The following is a 26603-nucleotide window of genomic DNA, read 5'->3' as shown; positions in this document are numbered from 1 at the left end:
CATGTCATTACCTCACAGTGCTGACGGTCATTTCAGCTGAACAAACTCATTCGCTTGGACAGATCAGTTCACTGGTTCATCAGCACATTGGTGGAACATAATAAACGGTTATATAATTATCATCTTTGAACTATAACCATATATGTTATAGAACAATCAATATTTTTAGTTTACTTGATTTTCTTGTGATTCTCATGTTTCTTTGCAATGGTGTTTATTTATCAGCTACTTTATCATTGCAGCGACAGAAAATGGCTCATCTTTTAAGCAATTGGTTATTAGACTCAGACCCTGTTTACGCCATGGTATTAAGATGCTGTTTGGTCGATCGGATCACAAGTAGTCGAGGGAGACTCATTCCCATTTAACCTGGTATTTTAATCCATCTCTTTTGTACACTTATAACCACTTCTCTCCTGATTTCTTTGAGGGGAGGGTCTATGGGCGGGTGTATATTTTTTTCAGATCTTTCAATCTAATGGACAAAAGAAGCTAAAGCAATTTACACATGAACGCGATAGGAGACTACGGAAAAACATATGGATTGCAGCAGCTTTCATTTCTGCTCTGACAGCTGCAAGTCCACTTTTGTGGCTGTTTGAATGCATCCATTCGACCACTTGAGTGTTTTTTACACTACAAAAGCAATCCGTTCAAATGTGTTTTCGACTACCTCTGGAAGTGGTTGAAAGTGAACAAGCTCAAAGCACTTAAGACCCCGTTTACACCTGTATTTACAGTAGTGTCGTGCACTTGTGATCCGACCAAAATGCATCTGAATGCCAGATGTAAACAGGTCCTCAGTGTAACATTGTGTATTAACCAGGTGCAGTGTCATAAAGCAACAAGTGAGACTGTAAATTCTGTCTCCTCCATGTTAGTTTATATCCAATCCTGCCGCAACTGAAAAAATTACAAGCAACATGGATTTGTTTATCCATTTGGTTGACATCTCAGTGCAACAGAAGCATGCTCAGCATCATTGTATAAAAACATCACATAGCCTATGTTCTGATTGGCTATGACTTCTATGACAAGTCATGCAGCATTTTTGCTTTTACTTTGGGCTTTATTAGTCGTCGGAAACTTGCACCTAGTTAGAACATAGTGCAATGAGTAGCATATCTCTGCTGCATCCATGCTTCGCTTCTGTGATTTTCCAGCCTTCAATTAGGGCCCACCTGTTAAATTAGTACCTCAGTCTTTATTAAAGAGATGTTTTCAGTGTTTATGTTTGTTTATTCTCAGGCCGGAGTCTGCAGAGGGCTTTTTGTCACCGTGTCCATCAGTAAGTGGAAACGGGGAGAACTGGGAGCTCGAATCAACATCATCTGCAGCATCTAACACAGAATACACAGGTGGGCCTTTTTTCATTACTATGCATGCATGCACTTTGTATGACTTGCTCATTCAGATACTACACCACTGTTGAAAACTTTGCCGTCAGTAAGATTTTGTAATTTTTTTCAAAGCATTTATTTGATAAAAAAAACTGTAATATTGTGAAATATTATTAATATTAAATATCATTGCACTTCAAAATAACTTTTTTTCTTCTTTAATGCATTTAATGCATTATATGCACAATACATTAAATGTAATTTATTCCTGTAATGGGAAAGCCTCATTTCAAGGGGGGGCATTACTGACCCTAAACTTTAGAACAGTAATATACAGTAGTGTTTGTACATTTTTAAATTAATTTGTTTTAACTTAATTTGTTTTTAATGAACTGCAAAAACATTAAAATGTTTGAATAATAACATTTAAACAAACATTTTGATGCAGAAGAAAGAACGTGTTTACTGTATTTTATCAGCTACAAACAGATTTTATGCAGTAATATACCATTTACTCCAACATTAAACTAAATACACTGAACTTTGGCATTTAAAATGGATGGAATTACATATATAAATGTACTGACCCTTATAAATGGCATAACTTTGACCTCAACAGTAGTCTTCTCACAAATGTTGATCGCCTCCTCTAATTCTTATTTCTCTTCCTCTCTAGGGCCAAAGTTGTACAAGGAGCCCAGTGCTAAATCAAACAAATACATCATCCAGAACGCACTGGCTCACTGCTGCCTCGCGGGCCGCGTCAATGAAGGACAGAAGAACAAAATCCTGGAGGTGAGGGGGAAAATGTTATTTTTTTTACATTGCTGTTGAAAATATTTTTTTTCTATCTGCGTTTTGATCTGCGTGCAGTGTAATGCTAATATAAAAACAGTAATCTTTTGAGGAGCCCAATTGTATTTTAGTTTAATTGATGTGAATTTTTTTATTTATCATTCTTTACATGAAATTTAATTATATTTATTTAGTTATTTATTTCATTTTATTATAATATTTATTTATTTTATAGTTTTTCATGAATTTTTTTTTTTTTTTATATTCCACCTGGAACTGTGGAATATATAGAAATCACATCAGTCCGTTTTAATTAATTCTTGATTTACTTGGTATAGAGGTCTAGATTATCATTTTAAACCTGAAGGGAAAAAAATAATCATTTCATATTTTTAAATATTTGCTTTATTTTTTCCCAGGAAATGGAGAAAACCGAAGCCAACAGCTTTCTAATTCTGTTCCGAGACTCTGGCTGCCAGTTTCGCTCTCTGTACTCGTATTATCCAGAAGCGGAGGAGATCAACAAGCTAGCTGGCATCGGGCCCAAGACCATCACGCCCAAAATGATCGAGAACCTTTACAAATACAGCTCGGATAAGAAACAGTTCAGCAAAATCCCCGCCAAGACCATGTCGGCTAGTGTGGATGCCATCACCATCTACAGCCACCTCTGGCAGAACAAGAAACAAATCACACCCAAAAAACTCCTCAAATAAGTTCACAGCTCACTGAGTGTTCTTGCCCATCGGACATTATAATGCACATCCTGAATGTAACGAAAACTCTTTTGCAGGCTTTGTTGGATGGTCATTTGTGGCGAATTTGAGACCCTCTGTTCTACAGTCTTTGACGGATGCGCTTTTACCCAATTTTAATTTCAAACATGTTCAATTTTGTGGCCTTATGCTTGTCTTGTCGTGTCTTTTATGCAATGCTTAACGCACAGTGACTGAGTTTATGAACAAGTCATTTCATCGTACACAATCTGCTTCTTTTGTGTTTGTGGAAATGCAGGTGTAAAAGAATATTAGGGACATACTACACTTGAAGCCTAACTTTTCAGAAGGTCATGCAGTTGAAGCATTTAATGTACTGGAACCTCAGAAACTGACTTTTTTTGCTTTATTTAATGTCTGTGTTTTTATATTTTGGGTTGGATTCGTAATTCTTGTTGCACACCTGCTACTCCAGAAGAACTCGTGTAAAATTAGCTACAGTAAGAGTGGTTCGCTCAAGACTCTTTCTACAAAATGAACACACTTGTGTTGCTCTATATCTGTCATGTAAAAGTAATGATGGGGTCTTCAACTGATGAAGTTGAGGACCAAAACTACACATTGTAGCTTTAGAATTATACGTCCCTAGACATGTTGCCATCACTCGTGTCACGGCCCAGAATATCTGTGTGCCATGTATGTTTAAAACATACCTTTTAGAGAGACAGATCAGTTAACTGAGTAGTGTAAAAATCCATATAAATAATACAGAGGAAAAACTGAAATATTGAATATCATATAATGAAGCTTTCAAAGAGATGGTGAGTATTAATGCTAAATGATGTTGTTACTCATTTTTAATTATGAAGTGCATTTTAAAGAGCTGGGATATTTGGTCAGGCTGTTGTCTAGTAAGACATTTTGTCTTCTGGTGCAAAAAGAATCGAAAGATATTTGTTATTTTTACTAAGTGAAGTAAATCATCGTTTGAATTTATTGATGCTGTACAGATATAGTTTTACATACTAAGCATATTTTTTAAGCCATTGAATATTACTGATATTTTTCATATGAAAAAGATGATGTTTAACAGGTGCAAGTATGGGTCAGTGATAAAAAGTTGTTCTGAGAGATGTTCATTTCCACACGCTGTCTAATCTTTTTTCAGGTCATGTCCGCTGTGTTTGTTCATCATATGCTTTGTCTGTTTGTATTTGAATGTTAACCTTAACATAAATACAGATTTACATCCAAAATATTGACCTATTTGACCCATTTTTCCCTTGTGTTATGATCCAATATTGTTGTCTACTTATTTATTATAACATCATTCATGACTTTGTGAGTAATTATGGGTATAGAAGGGAACCGAAAAGGTTATTTAGGCTATAAAAATGACTGAAAAGCATGAAAATTCCATAATAACAGTTATATACGTCTCGAATTTATTTGAAAGCGTTTGACTTGTGTTTGATTCACTAAAAAGAACCAGCTAATATTATGAATATTAGAGAGTCAGACTTCACCGGTCGCGCTTGATTCACTAAAAAGAACCGGTTCATAAGAGTCATACGTTCAAGAGTCAGATTACAGTGACCGTGCTGTATGCATCATTTTTTACAGTCTATGGTATGCATTCAGATTTTTCACAAGAATGACTCATTAGGGAGTCGGACTACTTTAGATTCACTAAAAAAAGAAAGAATTTTCTTTCAATTTTTATCAAACTATGGTTTTGGATTCGTCAGTTGAACTTGAAATGAATTGTATAAAATTACCACATAAAAAAATGACAATGTTTAAACCCATGAACAATGAATTTGGAATCAAATATCGGTATTTAACTTCTGTAACTTGTATTTTCTTACTTTTTTATTTTTTTGCGTGTTATTTCAGAGAATTGTTCGTAATAATTTACAATTCATTAAAAGAACAAAATAATCCTGACATCATACAAAGCCCAAACAGTCTCTAAAAACCGCTACTTTCTCGGCTTAGTATAGGTTTACACACATAGTATAATGCGTATATAATGCTGCTAATCACAAATCCGCATTAAGCCTCAGTTTGTTGAATAACACGCAGGCCGGGGCGGGTTTTGCGGGGGTTTGTGTGCGTGAGCGCGGATTGGTGGAGCGCGCAGAGGAAGCTTGTGCTTGACAACCAGCGAGCGCCAGAGACAACAAGATCCTCTCTCCCCGAAACACGGAGGAAAAAAACACCAGACAGCGCGTGTCGACACACCCTCGGTGGACCCACAGAGGATTTCTGCACTTCGCGTATATGTAGAGTTCATCAGGTGAGATTTAAATCGCTCTTCGCGACGCTTATCGCTGTTGTTTTGAGGATAGGCGAGGCCGGAGAGGCTGCTGCTCCTGCTCCTGCTCCGCCTGGATGAAACACTCTCCCCCCGCAGCTTCAGAATAATGTAGATATGGGTGGATGTCCCCTCTCACTGGTGCTTCATAGGATGTAATGTGGCTTATCTAAGATATAATTAATGTAAGCGGTCAGATAAATACATTGCAATGATCTCGTCCTGATCCAGCGGTGGGAAAGCATGAGAAAGCAAATCTGCGTTTCCCAGAGTGCAAGGTTGGGGCCCGGTGGTGTGGCTTAGTGGTTCAAACTAAAGGGTTTAAAGTTCCCCAAAAAAGACCAATTCGTGAGCTACTACCATTGTGCTTGTTGCAGAACTGTATTTTTCTTCTTCACGTGTTCCTCATGTTTCTTATGTGTGATTTATAACAGGTTTGGATGTGAAAACATCTGCTGTGAAGAGAATAGTTTTGAGGAACAGGCTGTTTTGTTTTGTTTTGGGTGGAATGTCACTGTCACCTCCCATGCTTGTGTGTTTACATCTGCAATTTCTGTCTCTTCTTTGTCACAACATGTTTGGTATTTTAATTAGAAGGTTGTTGTCACTTTTTCACTTGCAGTCTTCGAGCAATACAGTGTTTTATACAGTTGCTACATCAGAGGACTTTATACACTGAAATAATAAATAATTAGGCTATTGGTAACACTTTACAATATTTTTCAATTAGGCTAGTCAGTGTTAGTTAATGCAACGACTGACATTAACTAACAATAAGCAATACATTTATTACAGTATTTATTAATCATTGTTAACATTAGGTTATACAACTAGTTGTTAGCTCAGGTCCATTAAATAATATTAACATAAGTTTTGATATTAATAATGCAATAGTCTAATAAATGTTAAAATTAACATAATAAAAATAAATGCTTTAAACTTATTTTTTTATTGTTAATGTTACAACAATAAAAAACTAAATATAATATAATTATAAATAATTTAGTAATTAATTATTAATAATAGTATCCATGCCAGATGTTTTTTTTTTTTCAATCTAAATTATTGCAAATTTCTGTTCATTTGCATGTTATATCTTATTATGAATGATTCATCCATGTGTTTAATGTTGTTGTTTTTTGGACCTTGTAATATTTAATCAAATCTTCTCCAATCATTTAACCCGTTGAAACTCCGCCCCTTTTTTTAACAATTAACCACAAGCTTGCATTTAGATCTGCCTCCATCCAATCAACAACTGATGGATAGAACCAAGACCACACCCAACAACTCTGATGTTGTCACAATATTGTATGTCACAATAAAGTTACAGTACTACTTCTGTTACATTACGATTGCCTTAAAAAAAATTTCACGTCCCTTAGTAGTGGGTCCTGGTTTAAGCCCACGAGGCCTGAGCACCACTGGTCGCTTGAGCAAATGTGAACTATAACTGTTTTTGGATAAAACCATATTCTACACGAAGTGTTCATTCTCTCATTCTTTCTGTGAAAGCTTGCCACCATGACGGCTGAGGAGATCATAAATGTAAAGGAAGTGGAGATCATCAAGGTGATGCTGGACTTCCTAAACTCACGCAAGCTGCACATTAGCATGTTGGCCCTGGAGAAGGAGAGCGGGATCATCAATGGCCTCTACTCAGACGACATGCTCTTCCTCAGGTATGATCTAAACACACCTCAGGCAGAATTCAAATCAAAAAGACCACTGGCATATATGTGACACCTAATGTGGCGTTAACATGAGCCAATAATATAATGCTTATATTTTTGCCAATTTACAGCAGTTTTACTCTGCATTGAAGCTAGAAAATCAAGCATTTGTTTTATTAGAGTGCTGCAGTGAGGACACATTTTTGTAGGCCAACCCAGAAGTTAGCATCACACTGGTTTCATCGACATAAACCCATTTGGATTTTTCCATTGGCTTTTGGATTATTGCAGAAAATAAGCTCTGTGACCAGCAAACGTTTATGATACTTACATGTTTTGTTATTCATGAATATATTCGCAATTAAATTAGCAAAAACTTTATGGATTTGGTCCGATCGACCAATACGCATCTTAAAAGCAGGTCTAAACAGGGCCACAGTCTGACTGATAAGACAACTCCAGAGTTTTACCAGCAAGAATTTGCATGTAGTTTGTCTCTAGAGACTATCACTATTTGAGACATTGTAAAACAACATCAATTCAGATGGTAAAAATTTTAAATTTTCCTTTAAATATAGTCTAAACTTGTTTATGTTCTTAGTTTGAAACTGGTAATATTCATTCTCCCCCTGCAGGCAGCTCATTCTGGATGGACAGTGGGATGAAGTGTTACAGTTTATTCAGCCTCTTGAGTGTCTGGATAAATTTGACAGGAAAAGGTGAGAGATCAGCTCAGAATCTTTCCAGAATTGCAACCCAAATAATAGGAGCTCACTTGTGCTTAAAATAAATTAATAAGGCATCTTTTACCCTTTAGAATTGTATCATTTTGTACATGAACTCTGATTAGGGGTTCACTGAATATTACATTTAATGTAAATTATGTATATGAACATTTTAATCAAATCAGACACTGCTGGTTTAACTTCACATATACTGTATGTGCATTTTTCCATGGCCTCTCAGGTTCCGCTACATTGTTTTGAAACAGAAGTTTCTGGAAGCTTTGTGTGTGAACAACGCCATGTCTGCTGAGGATGAGCCACAGCATGTGAGTAACATCTATTCATCAAAGATTCTGAAAAAAAAGTATCACAGTTTCCACTAAAATATGAAGCAGCACAACTGTTTTCATTATTGGTAATAAGAATAAATGTTTTTGTTTTTGTTTTTTTGTGCACCAAATTGGCATATTAGAATGATTTCTGAAGGATCATGTGACACTGAAGACTGGAGTAATGATGCTGAAAATTCAGCTTTACCATCACAGGAAGAAAATACATTTTAAAATATATTCAAACAGAAGACAGTTATTTTAAATTGTAATAATATTTTACAATATTACTGTGTTTACGATATTTCTCATTAAAATAAATGCAGTTTTGGTGAGCATGAGAGTTTCAAAAATATTTAAAAACCTCACCGACCTTAAAGTTTTGAACTGTAGTTTATGTATAATAATAATCTTTATAATAAAACTTAAACTATACCAATCTATATTATATTATATTATATTATATTATATTATATTATATTATATTATATTATATTATATTATATTATATTATATAAAATATAAATATATATCATATAATATATTATATAGAAGATAAAGGAACATGTATGTAAAGTCATTTTACTTTATTTTGTTTCTGCTAAGCTTATTTGGTAACACTTTATTTTGATGGTCCCTTTTGAACATTCTGTTGACTATAAGTAACTTTGCAACTACATGTCAACTTATTCTAACCCTAACCCTACCAGTCTACTAATACTCTAATGAGAGTTAGTAGACATGTAGGTACAATGTTACTTCTAGACAACAGAATGTGTTAAAGGGACCATCAAAATACAGTGAAACCGCTTATTTTACTAGAATGTAAATCTTGAGAGATTTTCATGTCCAAAAAACTATGGTAACACCATGTGAGAAACTGCTTAGGGCTTGTTTTCAAATGGCTCTGACCAACTTTCTTAAGCTTCTCTCTCTCATTCTATCTGTCTATGTTCAGTTGGAGCTAACCATGCAAGAGGCTGTGAAGTGTCTGCATGCTCTGGAAGAGTTTTGTCCAACTAAAGATGACTACAGCAAGCTTTGCCTTCTCTTGACGCTGCCCCGCCTCACCAACCATGCCGAGTTCAAGGACTGGAATCCGAGTACGGCACGCGTGCAGTGTTTTGAGGAGGCCTGTGTCATGGTGGCGGAGTTTATTCCCGCTGACCGAAAGCTGAGCGAGGCGGGGTTCCGCGCAAGCGCCAACCGTCTATTCCAGCTTCTGATTAAAGGCGTACTGTACGAATGCTGCGTGGAGTTCTGCCAGAGCAAAGCCACCGGAGAGGAGATCACAGAGAGTGAGGTTCTTCTGGGAATAGACATGCTGTGCGGGAACGGCTGCGATGATCTCGACCTGAGCTTGCTTTCTTGGCTTCAGAACCTGTCGCCCAACGTCTTCTCTTGCGCCTTTGAGCAGAAGATGCTCAATATCCACGTGGATCGGCTTGTTAAACCTGCCAAGGCCACTTACGCCGACCTCCTCACCCCGCTCATCAGCAAGCTCTCCCCGTATCCCGCTTCCCCTCTCCGGCGCCCGCAGTCTGCAGACACCTACATGACCCGCTCTCTGAACCCAGCACTGGACGGCCTGTCCTACGGTCTCTCTGGCCAAGAGAAGAGAGGTACGGGAACAGACGGAGGGAAAACCTCTCCCATGTCACACTCGTTTGCTAATTTTCAACACCTGAACCGCAGTGTGATGATGGAGAATTCAGGATGTCACAGCATCTTTGAGGAGTCACCAGAGAGGTAAACATCATCTGATACACGTGTATATCTGTATGTCTGTATATAAATGCAGCCTTGGTGAACATAAGAGACTTCTTTCATAAGCATTATATAATCTTGATTATTCCAATTTTTTGTTATTGTTTAAAACACCCTGTGAAAAAAAATGGCAATGTTTGTTGCATATTCAAGGCTTTTTCAATTCAGAGAAACTTTGATGGGTGTGGTAGAGAAGAATGACTTGAAAGCAGAATCTTTCCAGAACATAGTCATTACAAAGGTGTGTAAGGTGTGTGTCTGAAACAGTAATGTGGACTCTCTGGTCTTGCAGCTCCAGAACTGAAACTCCATCTGATAAAATGTTGAGCTCACCTGGTCCTCAAAACTCACGCCCGGCCTCTGCCCCGGGTCAAGATGCTCCAGCACCTGGTTCTGCAGAGAAGAATGAGGTATTTTGTCAGTCAATAAATCCATTGATATCTCCTGAAAATTAGATAAAACGATACTTGGCTACTTAACTAATAATTGGAAAAGCAACATGCTTAATAATTCAGTTATGTGAGTATAACTCCCACACACAAAAAATCTCATCTTCTCTAGCTTGCTTCCTAATCTAGTTTTCAAATAAACCTGGCATTGTATTTTACAAATATTGTTGGCTCCTTGACGAATTGCTTTGTTCAAGTCTCTCTGGATAAAAAATCTGCTAAATGCATTGATGTAAATGTTGTAAAACTTTAATTTAGCATTCAAATTCAAGTTAATCTTTAGTGACTTTCTGATTTATTAGCGCCAGCTGTTGTTATTAACATGCCTTGTAATTGTCTGTGAGCAGTAGAAGTTTGCGTGTGCACTCTCTTCTCTCTCATAAACAGCCTGTAGCCCTGTGCAGGCAAGCTCAGTTACCACTTGCAATTTATCACTGTACTGTATCACTGTTAGTAGCAGAGGGCTTGGATTGGCTGTTTCCAAGCTACAGTGGCTAGGCATGAGTTTGTGAGGGGACTGTATGAGCAAAAATTCTAGAATGTTCTAGAATGTTGACCTTTATAGATCTCTCTTTTGTGAAGGGTTCTAGAATGTTGACTGTCAGAGGTTGTGATGAAAAGAGTTCTAGATTGTTCAGCATTAGTCTGTTGTACGAAGGGTTCTGAAAATAAAAAAGTTAACTGGAATGTCGTGCTAGAACAGTGTTGTTTTAGTATCGTTAAGAGACTGTTACAACGTGTCTACACACGACCGTTGTCGCATTGCACCGTGCCGCAACAGCTAGGAGATTTATTATCTAAAATAGTGCCGAAATACTTCTACTGCTCAACACTCTCAACACCCATTCCATTTATAGCTGTTTGGTTATACTGAATCGATTGCTTCCGAGAGCTAAAGTCAATAATCATCTCTTTGGTTTAAAGAACATTAAGTTCTTTAACATTAAGCATCCTGACACCAGGTAAAGAAATCATCAAACTCAGGTCCATGTGTTGTGTCCTCCTCACTGAATAAACTAAACAATTACAGAGTTGTCTGCAAATTTTATAATATGTCTATTTTTAAAATTCTTTACAATCATTTGTATACAAAGTAAATAATAAAGGAGAGAGGACACATTCAGAAAGACAGCCATTTACTTTAACCTACTGTGTTCTCTGCACAAGGAAATCTAAAACAAGATCACGGCACATCTCCTCATGTCCTTCCAAGTTCGTTCTTTTAAGGTAGCCTGGCAAGACCGGTCTTCAGGAGAACGCAAGTCCGTTCTTTGCGTTCTTAGAATTGAGAAACAGCCAATGTATTGATAGCTCTGATTGCAGAGGCTCTGAGCTCTGTGACAACAAACACAGTTTATTTCCTGTCTGGGTTTTTAATCTGTGCTAGTAATCACTGTAGAGCTGTGATGTATTAAATCTGTTCACCAGACCAGAAAGTGTCTGTCTGCTCATAAGCTTTGAGGGTGAAATGGGAGTAACTTTTCAGCATTAGGCTTTAAATTCAGAAATAGAAAATTGTGATAGTCTTTTCTTCTCTATTGATACTTTGCACGTGACGTCAGTTGTACTGGCTGGCGGGCAAGAACGTCATTCTCTAGCAACGAAAACCAGTAAGCTAATCAAGGATCTTGCCAGGACGTTGCCAGTTTTAATACACAAAAGTTGGTGTTTTGAGGTGTACACGACATGCCAGATAGTTGTTGTGCGATTGGATGCACTAACCGCGTTTGTTGCCCGCCAGATATCACGTGACTGCAAAGTATCAATTGTGATGTACTGTATATCCGAGTGAATGGGCTTCATGAACAAGAAAAAATTTAGGGTGAGACATAATTGTCTCAAAAGACAAAATTGCCTTGCTATTGCTGAGATGTCATGTGAGTGACAGGTTTGTCCTGCCCTTGTGTCAGTAAACATGTCATCAGAGAAGAGATGTCGCTGCGAGAGGGAGGAGAAGTTATTTTGGTTAAAGATTACTATAGGGCGTAAATTAAACAAAAATAATGATGTCCACGAATAAACCATTTATAATAAACACTGTTATATTCCATAAAACAAGTAATAAAAACTCAGTGAGTGTTTTAGTGCAATTTTCTGACGTCATGGGATCACAACACTAAGAGATAGTAAATCTTTTTATGTTTTTTTTTTTTTTTTTTTTTTTTGTGTGCGTTCCTGAGATTAGACCTTCCTTAACATAATGCTGAAAACCCGAAGTCTCTAGGTGGTCTGGTTGAGGAGGAGATAGAAGTGCAAGATTGGTGCGCACAGACAGAACAGAAATCATGAGTTAACAAATTAGCAATTTTGTCCGTTGGAAAATTGCGCTAAAAATAAGAATTGTCCATTTTGACTTCATGGTGACTTTAAGATTCTCTCTCTGTTACATCTCATCTCATCTTTGTCCCCTCTGTTTCTGTGTAGTTGTGGGACTCCACGGAGCAGTTTCAGGAGTACTACCGCCAGCGTATGCGTGTCCAGCAACATCTGGAACAGAAGCAGCAGCAGCGGGAACTCTACCAGCAGATGCTGCGAGAGGGCGGAGTCCAGCAGCACGAGGCTCCGCCCACCGCCAAGCACAACCTCACAGAAGCCTTCCTTACCAGGTCAGCCAAGCTCCACGTCACCGCTAACATCACATCCAAAGGTCAGCGTTTGTGTTGAGAGCTGCACTGATGTACAGAAAACCAGCTGAAGTGTACAAACACAAAGACGCAAGGTGAAATCTGATGCTGCTAGAAGCAAGAGGGTGGGATGCAGAGAAAAAGGCATGGCATGTTCAATATCAAATGAAAGACTAATGAGATGTAGATGAGAATGACCTCAGGGTTTTACAGATGGTGCAGCGAGCAGCCACAGAACTCGAAGTGGGTGGAGAATTCTCTAAGGAATACAAACACATATACACACACATGACCTGTTTTACATTTGTGTGCCTTCAACTCACATTTACATAGTGTTTTATTTAGTACCAGACAGGGTAGTAGCTTGTATTCATAGTTCCCAGGGCAAATTTAATGGGTGGCCCTGCTCCTCCAGTCTGACAAGTAGGCAATGCCATCCATGACCCAACCTTTTTTTTTCTTTTTTCTAATACCTGAAATAGTCAATATCTTTAATATAATACAATAATTTTATTGTCAGCATAACAATTTGTATGAAAAATATAAAATATTTGAATTTTATATTTGGTTTACTTCTTTTGCTTCATTGAAATTGTGACATTGAAGCTTGTTTTTTTTCTTCTTCTTTTTTTCCCAAAATCTTTTCTAGTTCTCCCAAAAATGTTTAATTCTGTCATTAATTACTCACCTTCATGTCGTTCCAAACATCTTTGGAACACAAATGAAAATATTTTAATGAAAACTGAAAGTTTTTTCACCCAAAATGTTCATAAAGAGATTGTAAAAGAAATCCATAGGAATTGAGCAGTTTAATCCAACTTTTCAAGTCTAGTTGTTGTTGCACATCAAACAAGTATGGTTGAGTTTCCATTTACCATGTTTGATGTGCTCTATGTATGTTCGCTGATCAATGTTTATATGTGAAAAAAGGCCGCAAGCTATAAAGCGATCGTCTCTTCAGAAGCCTTGGATTGAACTGCGTGATTAATATGGCTTTATTTTACGATCTATTTATAAACGGTTTGAAGTGTCAGATTTTTTGGTGAATATACTTTCAATGGAGGCACAGAAATCTCTCAGATTTCATTAAAAAGATCTTCATTTGTGTTTCAAAGATGAATGAAAGTCTTATGGGTTTGGAATGACATGAGGGTGAGTAAATTATGAAAGAATTTTCATTTTTGGGTGAACTATCCCTTCAAGTTATATTTTGAATTCTACCCCCCCCCCCCATCAAGAGATGAGGGATTCATAAAGATTAAGAAGAGGTGATAGACTAAACACAATGATTTTAGATTATTTTTTTAAAATAGATTTTAATAAATCACTCCCATTTTACAAAACAGACTCCAAATGTGTCAGTAATTCTCTCTCAGAGTCTATAAATATGTTGAAGGATTTTTTAGGAACTGTATTAATTATTTACTGATGTTGCAAGAGTCACTCAAATTACAGACCCCTCAAGAAACCCTACAGGAAAACTAGTTAAATGTAACGATGCAATCAGAGAGGGATCTGACAAACACTGACGTCATTTTAGAACCCTGTTCTCTTGTTTGGCTTTGATACCTCTCTAGTTCTGTTGCTGTGGTTACGGCACAATTGTAACACAGAAACATAACAAAGGGAGGTTTTAGAACCATGCCGTACCGTTCCACTGCTGATGTCATCATTAAAGGCCACAACCATAAATAATGCAGTGTGTCAGAGGGGAGGGCAGGGCACAAGAAACATTCATTGTTCTGTCTACAGAAGCCGTACTGGTCGTGAGTTATTAAAGAAATTTAGGATGTTAATTGGAATATATATAATACAAGTATAGCTATAAGTATACTAGCTATAACTATACTATAAGTATATTATAGCTATATTAGGACGAATAAAAACCTATTCTGGTCACACTGGCCTCATGCCATCTGCTTCAGGGGATTTTGAGGGGGAAACCCCCCTTGACCACAGGGAAATGACCAACTGTGTTAATCGTGGTTTGTGTTTGGCAGAGATTAAGATGAATATCAAATGAAAGGCTAATGAGATGAACCTCAGGCTTCTGCAGATGGTGGAACTTGAAGTGGGTGGAGAAATCCCCAAAGAAAACACTAATACATTTCATAAGCTATATGCACTTTGATGTGTGTGTTATTAAAAAAGCAACTGTGATCATCAGTAATGTGAACTTAAAAATAAAATCTTTTGAGCAAGCTCAAAGTTTGTCCCATTTAGCCAGGCATTTAACTATTAGTATTAGTTCATTCTGGTCACTTTGACAGGAAGCAACTGTATGAGCGACATGTAAAATGACCAGTGGTCATAATCACGTACAGTTTACATATATCTCTACAGTGTAATTGTTAATGTCTCAGATGAAACCCTGGGTCCACTTGCAACCAGGGTTCAGAGCATGTAAAAATAGTGCAAAATACGGTTTCATGGCTTGTAAGACACATTTATGCATCGCAAATGGTCTCAGTTTACTAGCTAATAATGATATAAAGTTCATTTTAAAATTCAACTGAAAAAATTATTTTGTTAGTTACTGACTTACACACTCCATAAAGCCAAATTGTATTTTGTCAGGATCTTGTGATTTTGAGAAAGCTCTTTTTTTGTGCATTTGCATGGTCAGTGAACAGTCTGTGGGCACCAAGTTGGCTCTAAAGCTTCATGTTTTTGTATGTATGTGTGCAGGTCTATTCAAAGACTGGAGGAGCTGAATGTGGGAATGGATGATTTGGGAGAAGAGGTGCAGGCTCTGTCTCAGCAGTGTAATGGAGGCAGTAACAACAACAGCGAGGCGATAGATGCCTCAGCCACGCCACAGACACAGGAAGGGGTTGGAGGAGCCAGCGATGTGGTCACCAGCACTCCTCAGAGGTCAGCAGGTCAAGCAGCCGTCCCTCCGCCCAGCCAGTCTCCTGTACTGCCCCAGAGGTGAGAAGACACCAGTTCTTTAACTCTTTCAAGTCACACTTAATAGATTCATCAAAATAATTCAAAGAGTTTCAAAAATAAATGATCCTAGTGAATCCGGAACATAAGATTGTTTTTCGAGAAAAATATTAGCTTTTTGTCATAGCAAACTCGTGAAATTTGCTTGGTAATGTTTTTAGTGATTTACCAATGTTTAGGGTTCTAAAAAGGTTTTGTTTTCATCTGCAGTGCCCAAACTGAAGACAAAACTGGACTGAATGACAGCAGTTTGACCCGCTCTAAAGGCCCAGAGGTACAGCGTCCCCTACAGCTCAACATAGTTAACCATATAAAGCCTACTGTGTCATATTTACAAATTTATAACCTACTTCAAAAATATCAACATGATCAAAACATTGTTGAAAAACCTGTTTACATGCCTTCTCTTGTCTGATTGATAGCTCTTACTTTATATCAAGTAAAAGGCTTTTTAATGTAATTCTAAAAATGTCCCCTTTCAGGTTGTGGTCCACGTTTGCTGTGAAAAATGATTTTTATAAAGTAAATATTATATAAATAATTATGTAAATATTAATAATGCAACTGATGCAACTCTTTAGTACAATCATGTTAAAATGAGAGCATCAAATATGGCATGGGTTTTAAGGAACTTTTATTTGTTATCTTTCAATCATCATTGTTTTGTATGTTTTTATCCATTATAGAACGCGTAAAAACATTTTAGAATTGAGCATTTTAGAATTGAGCATTTTAGAACGCATTATATGTTTTGCCCCAAAACAATTAAAACGAAAACTAATTGATCATAAAACTAATCATATAAATATCATCTTACTAGAACCTATTATTGGGAGTTGTGGAGTGGCAACTGATATTTATAGGCATTTTGTGTAAAGTAATTTGCTACACTGTTATAAAGAGCTCATTATTTACAAGCTATCAGAATTTCATACATATTTTTGGCCATATAAATAACAGCTGCCCCAAATTGCATATTTTGAATTAAATTTGTTTCCCTCTTTGAGTATGAGCTCAAAAGTCTAATTAGATACTCAACAAAAAACAAATATGCCAAACAAATTAGTTTTTTTGTTTCTAATGTCAGGCTTTACAGGGTTAATATTCACTGAATAAAACATTCTCCCACTGAAGGCTTTAGTGTTGGTTTAATTACAGCTCTAAAACTTCTCAGATCAAAAACAGATTAGGGAATGTTCAGGGATTATTTGAGATTAAATGAACATAATCTTCAAATAAATCTTCTCACATGCAAAATGTGTGTTTATATGCGCATGTTCCAGAAAGAGACGCCTAAAGCCAAGTTTGTGATGGTCAACACCCTGGAGGATACGCAGGCGGTCCGCGCCGTGGCCTTCCACCCCACAGGAACATTATATGCGGTCGGGTCCAACTCTAAAACTCTGCGCGTGTGTGCCTACCCCGACACACTGGACACGAGGTCAGCCGCCCACACACTGAATTAAAACCTGCTTAAAAGATCTGAATCAGATACATTATAGATGATGGGATACAAGCAAGGGCCTGAAATCCTCATTTCAGCCACCCAACTTTAATTTAAAAAACTAGAAAATGAAAAACACTATGAAGTGTCTGAGAAACGAGCAAGAGTGCTGTTTTTGCCAAATGATTGAACGATTCAATGATCCATTAATAAAGACAGCCACTTGCTTTGTCCCTGAATTAATAAGCTGTTTGAATGAATGACTCAGTGACTCACAGTTACTTGCCGCCACCTACTGGCTGTTTTAGTTTCATGTGTAAAGTATTGCTTGGAAAGTATCAGTTGAATACTTAAAATATATATTTTTTAAACATTAATGCATTATTAATGCAATCATAATTGCAGTGTAATACATTTAATGCCGCTTTAGATGCAGCTTCTATGCCAATTCTGCAGTGCAAACATGGATTTTGTTGATACTTATTTCATTTGATTGGTAACAGCCTAAAGTGTCTTATTAATCTAACTTAATAATATCATCTCATCAACAAAACCCCTGAAAATGGAGACATTTTTTGTCAATATCGATCACCCTATCCCAGTCTTATTGTGAACGATTCATCAGTGCATGTTATTCCAAAGAAAAAAAATTGTCCTTGTAATTTTTCATACAAATGTAACTTGTTCTGGCTGAATCAACAAAGTGTGACAGTTAATTTGTAGGGAACTAGAACCTTTATATAGTTGTATTGTTGTTTCTCTCAGTGGCTCGGGCACGAATAAACCTCCTGCAATCCGCTTCAAGAGGAACAAGCATCACAAAGGCTCCATATATTGTGTGGCCTGGAGCCCCTGTGGACAGTTACTGGCCACCGGCTCCAACGACAAATACGTCAAAGTGCTGCCCTTCAACCCTGAAACCTGCAATGCTACAGGTGAGGGGAGAAAGATTGCAAACCAACATTCATAATGTAGTTTGGTTGAATGACTTGTACTTTATATATTTAAATTTAGGTCCTGATCTGGAGTTCAGTATGCATGATGGGACTATCAGAGATCTGGCGTTTATGGAGGGTCCTGAGAGCGGAGGGGCCATTTTAATCAGTGCTGGAGCTGGAGACTGTAACATCTACACCACCGACTGCCAGAGAGGACAGGGACTGCATGCACTGAGCGGACACACAGGTACAACCTTATATTATAAATACACGCAGATCCTCATAAATATTTTCCGTCTTATGTGATGTGTGTGTTTTCTCTCCTCAGGTCATATTCTGTCTCTGTACACATGGGGGGGCTGGATGATCGCGTCTGGCTCTCAGGATAAGACCGTACGTTTTTGGGACCTGCGTGTTCCCAGCTGTGTGAGAGTGGTGGGGACTTCCTTCCAAGGCTCAGGTGGGCTTCACCTCCTTCACTCCCTTCTTTACTCTTTACCTAAGATTTTACTCTTTTAGCACCTTGCCTGCTGAAAAATGCACATAATTAAAATGTCATTCCATGTCAACTCAACCAGAGGTCCCCGGCTAAAAAAATCTTTTCTGGTGAAAGACATACATAAATGAAAAAGAAAGCCAAAATATTAAATATCATGGATTGATATTTACTAAATAATCTAATATATTTTTGTAGAGGGGGTGAAAATGCCAATTTTCACTTGAGATCTGTATCTGCCAAATTACAGGGGGGTAAAAATTACTTCAGATAAAGATAAAGATGGCAGAATCATTATTTTATTTTTACACAGATATTGGTTGGCCTATAAGTTAAATCTGTTGACTTAAGCAATCATTGTTGCATTATATGCCAATGTTGACTGTTCAAAACTGGGAAAAATTACTTTTGTTTTTTCCCCCCCAAAGTTAGAGTAAAATTCGACAATTTGAACACAATAGCGCCCCCTACCTTATAACAGTGAAAACAAAGAAAGCCGGGAAATTCTGTCAATGGAGGGAAAAGAGATAATATTTTGGTTTTCATCACTATGTTGTCCTTCTTCAGAATTTTTTTAACAAATTTAGGCCAGGGAAGTTTCCAAAATGTTGTTGATTTGACACGAAATGACCCAGTAGCAGTTTCTGATGGTCTTTGGTTTTACATGGTTTCTAGCTGGTCTACGCTGGTCATTAGCTACTTCAAACTGGTCTAGATGGTTCATTAGATGCTGGTGGTGCTGAAATCTTCTTGGTAGACCATTTTGGTCAAGCTATTTAGAAATGGTAACAAAACAGCTACAGTATCACATAAAAAACAAAACACTTGACCTGTTTTTTCCAGCACTGAAACTGTATATCTGACCTGATTCACTGGGAACATCATGCCATATCACATACTAATGTGCTTTGCAATTTTGGATATTATGTTACAAGATTTAAGTCACTTTCAGACCAGTGCTATTTTAGCATCATTGAGATTATATAGTTTTTATTAATATTTTGAATCAGTTTTTATTTATATAAGTGTTGGTAATTTTTTATTTTTTTTTATATATATATATATTTTTTATTTTCTAAAATATGTTTCTATAGTTTTTATTACTTTTTATTTCTGGTTTGGTTATTGTAGTACATGAGGTTAAATTAAATGAAAATGACAAAGTTGCCTCAGCCACCAGCTGAAATAAAATGTTATTACAGTTAAAGTTTATTTTATTTTGAGTAATAAAGTTAGTTTTAGTTAACTATAATAAACCCTCTATAAAAACCCTGTTTCAAAATTGTGTGTTGGACAATTAAAGCAATAATTACAACAGTGTATGACATTATATTGCCTCTTTATGCCCCACTCAGAAATATTGTGAGAAGTTTTTGACTAAATAAAATGAATATAAATCTTGTCTCCACATTTACACTCTAGGTAATTAGTTTTGGTCAGTGTTGTTGAATTGTAATGTTAAGTTTGTGATTGTTGATGTGGTGTATATCTGGTGTGTGTGTGTCTCAGGCAGTCCTGTGGCGTCGGTGGCGGTGGACCCGAGCGGGCGTCTGCTGGCAACAGGGCAGGAGGACAGTTCCTGTATGCTGTATGACATCAGAGGCGGGCGCATGGTTCAGACGTACCAACCTCACTCCAGCGATGTCCGATCGGTGCGCTTCTCCCCCGGGGCACATTACCTGCTCACTGGATCCTACGACACCAAGGTCATCGTCACTGACCTACAAGGTGAGATCGCAGATGCCCCTCAGTTCAGTGTCATTGAACTGAATATATCAAACCAGTGTTATTTTAGTATCATTGACATACTGTTATTAATATTTTGAATCAGTTTTCTAATTTTATATACAGTATATATTTATATTTATATTTTAATTTTATTTACCAGTTTTAGTACTTTTGTTGTGTTTTTTTTATGTCTGTATAGATTTAGTTTATTTTATTTTAATTTTATTTTAGTACATCAAGTTAAATGAAATGAAAATGAGACATTTCAAATAAAAAGTTTATATTTTATATAAAATAATGTTTTATTTTATTTCAAGTAACACATTTTTTATGGTTTTAGATTTATTAGTTAACTATAATAACCCTGCATTAAACTTAATTTTATATTCATTTATTACATTTTTATTTATTTTTCTACATTTTACACATCCATAGACTGCAGGCCAGTTATCTAAAGTATAGAAATGAATTTGAATTATTTAAATGATCAGTGTATTTAAATCCAGATTACATGGAGTTGAGAGAGTGTTAAGAGTGAATAATGGAAAATAATTTAAATGGAAAAAACAATAAAAGTATTTACTATTAATACTGTATCCCCCCCCCCCCACACACTTATTCTGTGTGTGCCAAATGGTTAACACACACACACACACACACACACACAAAATTAATTATCAAATTATTAACTATCAATTTAAGGTTTCCACAGTCAAAGAAAAAAAAAAAGGAAAAATATTATAATAGTGAATATATATTTTTCTAGTTATGCTGTTCTGTACAATATTTACAGTAATCAGTTTGCTCTTTGTGAGTTTAATCTCAATCAAATATATATATATATATATGTATAATTTATTTATTTATATATATTTTTTTATCTGTAAAATATAAAATAAGTTCAATGGTCAAAAGGTGTTGGGAACCTGTTTTATAGGTTGTGGAAGTGTCAGCTACACTCCGGATGATGCAGTGTAAATATGTATTTTAACGTTTCTGAAACGTTTAAAGCAATGAAGTGAGTTTTTGATCATTGTACTGTATGTGTGCACAGGTGACCTGACGAAGCCGCTGCCGTTGACTGTAGCGGGAGAGCATGCGGATAAGGTTATCCAGTGCAGGTGGCACACACACCACCTCTCCTTCTTGTCCTCCTCCGCTGACCGCACTGTCACACTCTGGACACAGGCCACGTAGAGCCAGCTCTGGCCACAAGAGGGAAACAACACATGCATTTACATATGTGTGGCGCTGTGCTGTCCCTTCTGTTTTATTGGTATGATTGTGTATTTATTTTGTTTCTGGACCTTGAGTTCTGATTCACAGTGTATGGCTGAGATAAATGCAAACCCTTTTTATGTACATAGTAACTGTTTGACTGCCGGTGCCATGTGTCTGTGTGTCTCATGATCCTGAGCCGTATTGGGATGTGATGCTTTGCTGTAGTGTGTGCTTGGCTACATATGCGCTTCCATTCAGTAACCTTTATCAAACACTGAACCACACCACACATAATTGGAAAAACGTGTCATGTGATCTATTCTGTGGCCTTCCTGAGATTTTATAGCATATAGTGTCCGCTTTCCACAATCACAGTGCGTCTGTACTTGCCTGTTTGAATCTAGCCTCTGGAAATATATGCAGTTTTCTTTATTTAAGTCATTTCTGATGTATCATTGCAAACTGCTGAGTGAAAACTGTAAGAGTGGAACATGTTCGAGTGAGATGTACATGCAGTCCAATGCTTGGCTGAAATATGGATATTTTTATGGCCTGCTGCAAATACTGTATCGAAATTCAGCTGCTCGTGCAAATATCAAAACCAAGTCAATGTAAACTGCCTTTGTAAATGCTGTCAAGTAAGTCCGTCATTTAAAGTGGTTAATGTTTGAATTTCACTGTTTTTGCTTGAACGAGTTTGCAGCCCTTTTGAGTGCCTCTGAATTGATGGCATGGATCAAAGTATTGAGTTTTTAAATGTAGATTTATGAAGGGAATCTAAACTTCAGTCTATATGTAGTGCTGAAAGAAACATTGGCATTGGCACATAGGCTTGTTAAACTTCAATTAACAAGTGAAATAGTTTGATACTATGATCTTGCACTTTTTTTCTTTGGGTTGTTTATGTTGTATATTTTCTAATGATATAGATTTTATTATTTAATCTTATTAGATTTTTGTTATTAATGTTATTCATTTTAAATCGAAGCCAAACTAACATTTTGACACGTTTATGCTAATAAGCAGCCCTCACTTGAAGTCATGTAGTGAAATATTGTGTTGTTCCTGTGTTCCTTTCTTAAATGATATTTGGACATCAGTGACTACATAAAGGCTCATGGGACAAGTCTGCTGCTGTTGTGTCTGAATAAATAACCCTATTCTCAACTATGGCTCTGTTCATTTGCATTAAGCACTAGTGGGTCGAACACTTTTTCAGCTTCTTGATCTTGATCGATTCACTTTAACAGTGAAAATATTAGATTGTTTTGTCACACCACTGAGATTATTCATTTTAGAACCATCATTGGTCAACTGACCATTTGGGAGCAGAAGTCATAATGAGAGAATGCAGTTACAAAGTAATGCAGTGACGTAAAGTGATGGAAGAAAAACAGTGGTAGGGGAGACCGGGGATGGTTGTAACACGGGTCAGTTGTAACAATTCCAATCTGTCCAATCAGGAACTAGTTACAAATCACCTGATTCACTTCGCACATCCTCAGTTTAGTTCTTATTCCACATGTGATAAAGTAGAGCCCTGTGGCAGACACAGCACATGTTAGAGTGGAAAAAACAATTTTGAGATAAGAAAGTTACTTTTTTTACTTTTTTTGTTTTTGTTATGGGAATTTCTGCTTTGTAGTTAAACTCCTCAAACTTTTATTATGGTTATTGTGTGTCTGTGTAGATATTTTCCATGCAAGTTGTTAGTGCATATATATTCCCTGTTAGCTGTAAGGTGAGCTAGTTCATGGCTACATGACTCTGGGTTAGTTGTAACAACAATGAAACAAAATTTTATTATGGCCAATACTATAGACTTACAGTAACAACCATGCTTACACAAATAGAATGTTCAAGTTCATTTTATTATGGTCAATTACTATGACAGAGAAACAACAGAGTCACGCACGCGCACACACACACACACACACACACACACACAATGTTCAAGTGTTAAATTTTATTATGGCCATTACTAACACTGGCAGTAACAAACATGCTTACAAACAAGCAATGTTTGTGTTCAAGTTCAATTTATAATGGTCAATTACTATGATTGAGAGTGACAAACACACTGAGACTAAGAGTGATGCACACATCAGTTATACTGAAAAGTCAGTGTTGAATAAAAACCTTTCAAAATATTTTTTGTCAAAATCCTTATTTCATTATGTTACATATCATCCCGGTGGATATCATAATGTTACATCTCACCCCAGGGTATGTTACAACTAACCCTGACTATGGGGTGAATTGTAACATTTCACAAACTAAACCATGCATTTTCTGTTTGTGTTGCAAAGATAATAGCTATGTCATTTAATAGCAGTCACTTGTAACTAGTTTGGATCACATTTTGAACACACTGACTTCAAAGTACTTCAAGCTATAGACAGAAAGGTCAAAATTGTCACAATCCTAGGTCTCCCTGGTAACAAGTGGAGGAAGAAGACGGACGAAATGATTCTGGATGTCGGAATCGGAATGCAAAAAAGATGGTCTTCATTTTTTATAGAATACCGTCATCAAAGACGCCCTTTGAAGCTAAACGCAGACTTTTATGGATGCAAGCTATTAAACAGACTGACTAGACGATTACCCTATTAAAACGTGAATTTGATGAAAACAGTTCTCCTGCAGGGCCTGGCGCTCTCCCTGGCAGTGGCAGGTCATAGCGCCACTGCCAAACGTTTCTCCTGGCAGCTGTCAGATTTCGTGACAGATGCCACGGTTTTTTCTCGCCGTTTTTGGAGCTGTTTAAAACTACACTGTTCATAGTGGCGATCGATTTTGTTTTAATAATGCAAAGTTCCCACAGGTGTGTTATTATGTTTTTTTTAATTATTATTATACATTTCTATGTAGCCTATCAGCTGCCAGAGTTCGTATCAGGAGTCACAATCGTTTATCGCCGTTTTTCTGCTGTAAACGACAGAGTTTTATTTTTAAATGAAAGATTTGATGATGCATATTACATACCAGCAAGCAGATGCGATCAGAATGAACCCAATAAGCTAAACAGCATTTTCCCATAAAGAACACATAAGGAGTGCTTAGCTGTATCAATGTGCACGTGTATAGCCTACTATGGTGCATAGCCAACATTTCAGAAGTGAGTGGGACAAAAATGTTATACTGTTTATAAGAATATAGAAACTTTTTTTTTTCTCTTATGTCTTTCTTCTAATTGGCTTAGAAATCAGATACACTGTTGGACAATAACCAATAAATGATTTGTTAATGTACTACAAACACTTTGTAATTTACCATAAAATGACCTGGAGATGATTGAAAAAAAGTACAAATAAACCATATGGTCGCAATCGTGTGTTTAATGCCTTCATGTTTCCAAAGGTTTCTGCCTTTTATTCAGATACAGTGATAGCTAGATGCTTTTGTCCATATTAGGGATTTCCTGGTACTTTGTAAGTTATTAGGCCTACCAGAGAATGTCTAATAGACGGGCTCTGGGCCTACTTCAATATGAGTCTGTCTTGCACTTTCTAAGCCCTCCGGCTTCGTGTATGTGTATATGTTGTCACATTTCCCTTAAATAAACAATACACTAAAAAGGCCAAATACAATTATATTTTGTATTTTTACACTGTGTAATGTTCTGTTTATCATAACCAATAAATGTCATCAAGTTAGTGTTTTTACGTATTTTTACATTTATTCCAAAATAATAACAAAAGGCAGTAACAATACAAACATTTTTTTTTTTTTTTGTCAACTGATGTTCAGCTGTTCTTTTTAACTTTACCAGCGGGTGTCGATGTTGGACAATTACTTTATACATAGTGACTTTTAGGCTTTCAGTGTCATATTTTGTAATACTTGCATTGATTTTTTTGTAATATCGATCATTTTTTCATCCATTTTTTTTCTCTAAAGGGTCTCTACCTCCCTTGCAAATAAAATAAAAGGCGACAAACGATTGTGACTCTTGGCACTAACTCTGGCAGCTGATCCATAAAAATGTATAATAATAATACAACAACTACAACAAAAAACACCACCGCACGCCACTGAGAACAGTGTAGTTTTTACCGAGCAAACAGCAAAAACAGCGAGAAAAACCATGGCATCTGCCGCGAGAAATCTGGCAGCTGCCAGAAACGACTGGCAGCTGCCACGGCATCTGGCGATGCCACCGGAAGTGGCGCTACGACCTGCCACTGCCAGCATTATATTCACATATGGGCAATTCCACCGAATGGGTGACATTTGCTCGTTTTAACTCTTATTGAACATGTTTTTCAACACTGAATCTAATACTCAAATATTTAACTAATCAAAATGTGTATTGGTCAATCTCAGGCAACTTTATTATTTTTTTTTTTACAAGGTTTCTAAGCAGAAGATGGACGCATGTTTTCTCTGTCCTGTTAACGAAACTCATGTGCCATTTAAAAAGCATGTTTAAAGCATGTCAATTAATGTCTTTGTTTTCCCCACAAGAAAGTGTTTATTTTAAAGAAATTGTTAGTTATATGTTCAAATATTTGTGACAAAAAATCACTATATATTAAGGCAAAGTGTATTTTAATAAAAAACACAAATGTGAGGATGAAATGTGTCGTTATATGAGTGTTGAGTGACGCAATATCCCTTTCAAGTGGACGCGTGGAAAAGACGTGAGAAGACTGAAAGCACATTCAAACATTTATGTGCATTCTGCTTCACAGGAATGAGTTTGGACTGTCAGGTTGGCAGTGACCAAACCATATCCGGAATAGTTTTGTTGCTTGACTAGGCCTATCTGTACGAGAAGAACAATCAAGTTAAGTTACTAGGCTACTCTTGTGTGATAGACAACAATTATACCGCGTATAGCCTACGTATGATAGCCTACGCGTTAATTAAGTATCTGTATCGGTCCAAAACTCTCCACGCCAAATGCGATAGGCTATTTTTTTTAGTTAAATAATTCCTTATTGCCTGTAGAAACGAAATAAAGCCTATGTTAATAAAAATGCAGACAGATGTTGCTACACAATGCAGAAACTCCGCTATGGGTGGAAATTATTTAAAAAAACGTTGTAGACCAAACGTAAATCATCCAGTCTCTTATTTTATCAAATAC

The 26603-nt window shown here is 36.7% G+C and overlaps 2 protein-coding genes across 3 annotated transcripts in view; both read left to right on the top strand.

Annotated features, from left to right (window-relative positions):
* Positions 1-4112, top strand: part of camsap2b (calmodulin regulated spectrin-associated protein family, member 2b) — a 64815-nt gene extending 60703 nt beyond the window's left edge. For both annotated transcript variants that reach the window (XM_081375470.1, XM_081375469.1), the window contains exons 16-18: positions 1249-1358; positions 2017-2135; positions 2555-4112. In XM_081375470.1, coding sequence (XP_081231596.1) covers positions 1249-1358; positions 2017-2135; positions 2555-2851 — 526 coding nt within the window. In that variant the 3' untranslated portion in view covers positions 2852-4112. The remainder of the gene's footprint in view (positions 1-1248; positions 1359-2016; positions 2136-2554) is intronic.
* An 849-nt stretch (positions 4113-4961) lies between these two features.
* Positions 4962-22676, top strand: wdr47a (WD repeat domain 47a). Its single transcript, XM_081373340.1, has 15 exons — positions 4962-5150; positions 6684-6850; positions 7477-7560; positions 7808-7892; positions 8854-9644; positions 9955-10072; positions 12536-12717; positions 15424-15666; positions 15895-15958; positions 16968-17125; positions 17894-18063; positions 18143-18313; positions 18395-18526; positions 20072-20290; positions 21345-22676. Exons 2-15 carry the CDS (start codon positions 6693-6695, stop codon positions 21485-21487), a joined length of 2718 nt encoding a protein of 905 aa, XP_081229466.1. The 5' UTR covers positions 4962-5150; positions 6684-6692; the 3' UTR covers positions 21488-22676.
* The last annotated feature ends 3927 nt before the right edge of the window (positions 22677-26603 follow it).

The sequence above is a fragment of the Scardinius erythrophthalmus genome (genome assembly GCF_964197995.2).
Source record: "Scardinius erythrophthalmus genome assembly, chromosome: 9".
NCBI lineage: Eukaryota > Metazoa > Chordata > Actinopteri > Cypriniformes > Leuciscidae > Scardinius > Scardinius erythrophthalmus.
Note: the sequence above shows the minus strand (reverse complement) of the source record. Positions and strands in the feature narration are given on the sequence as shown.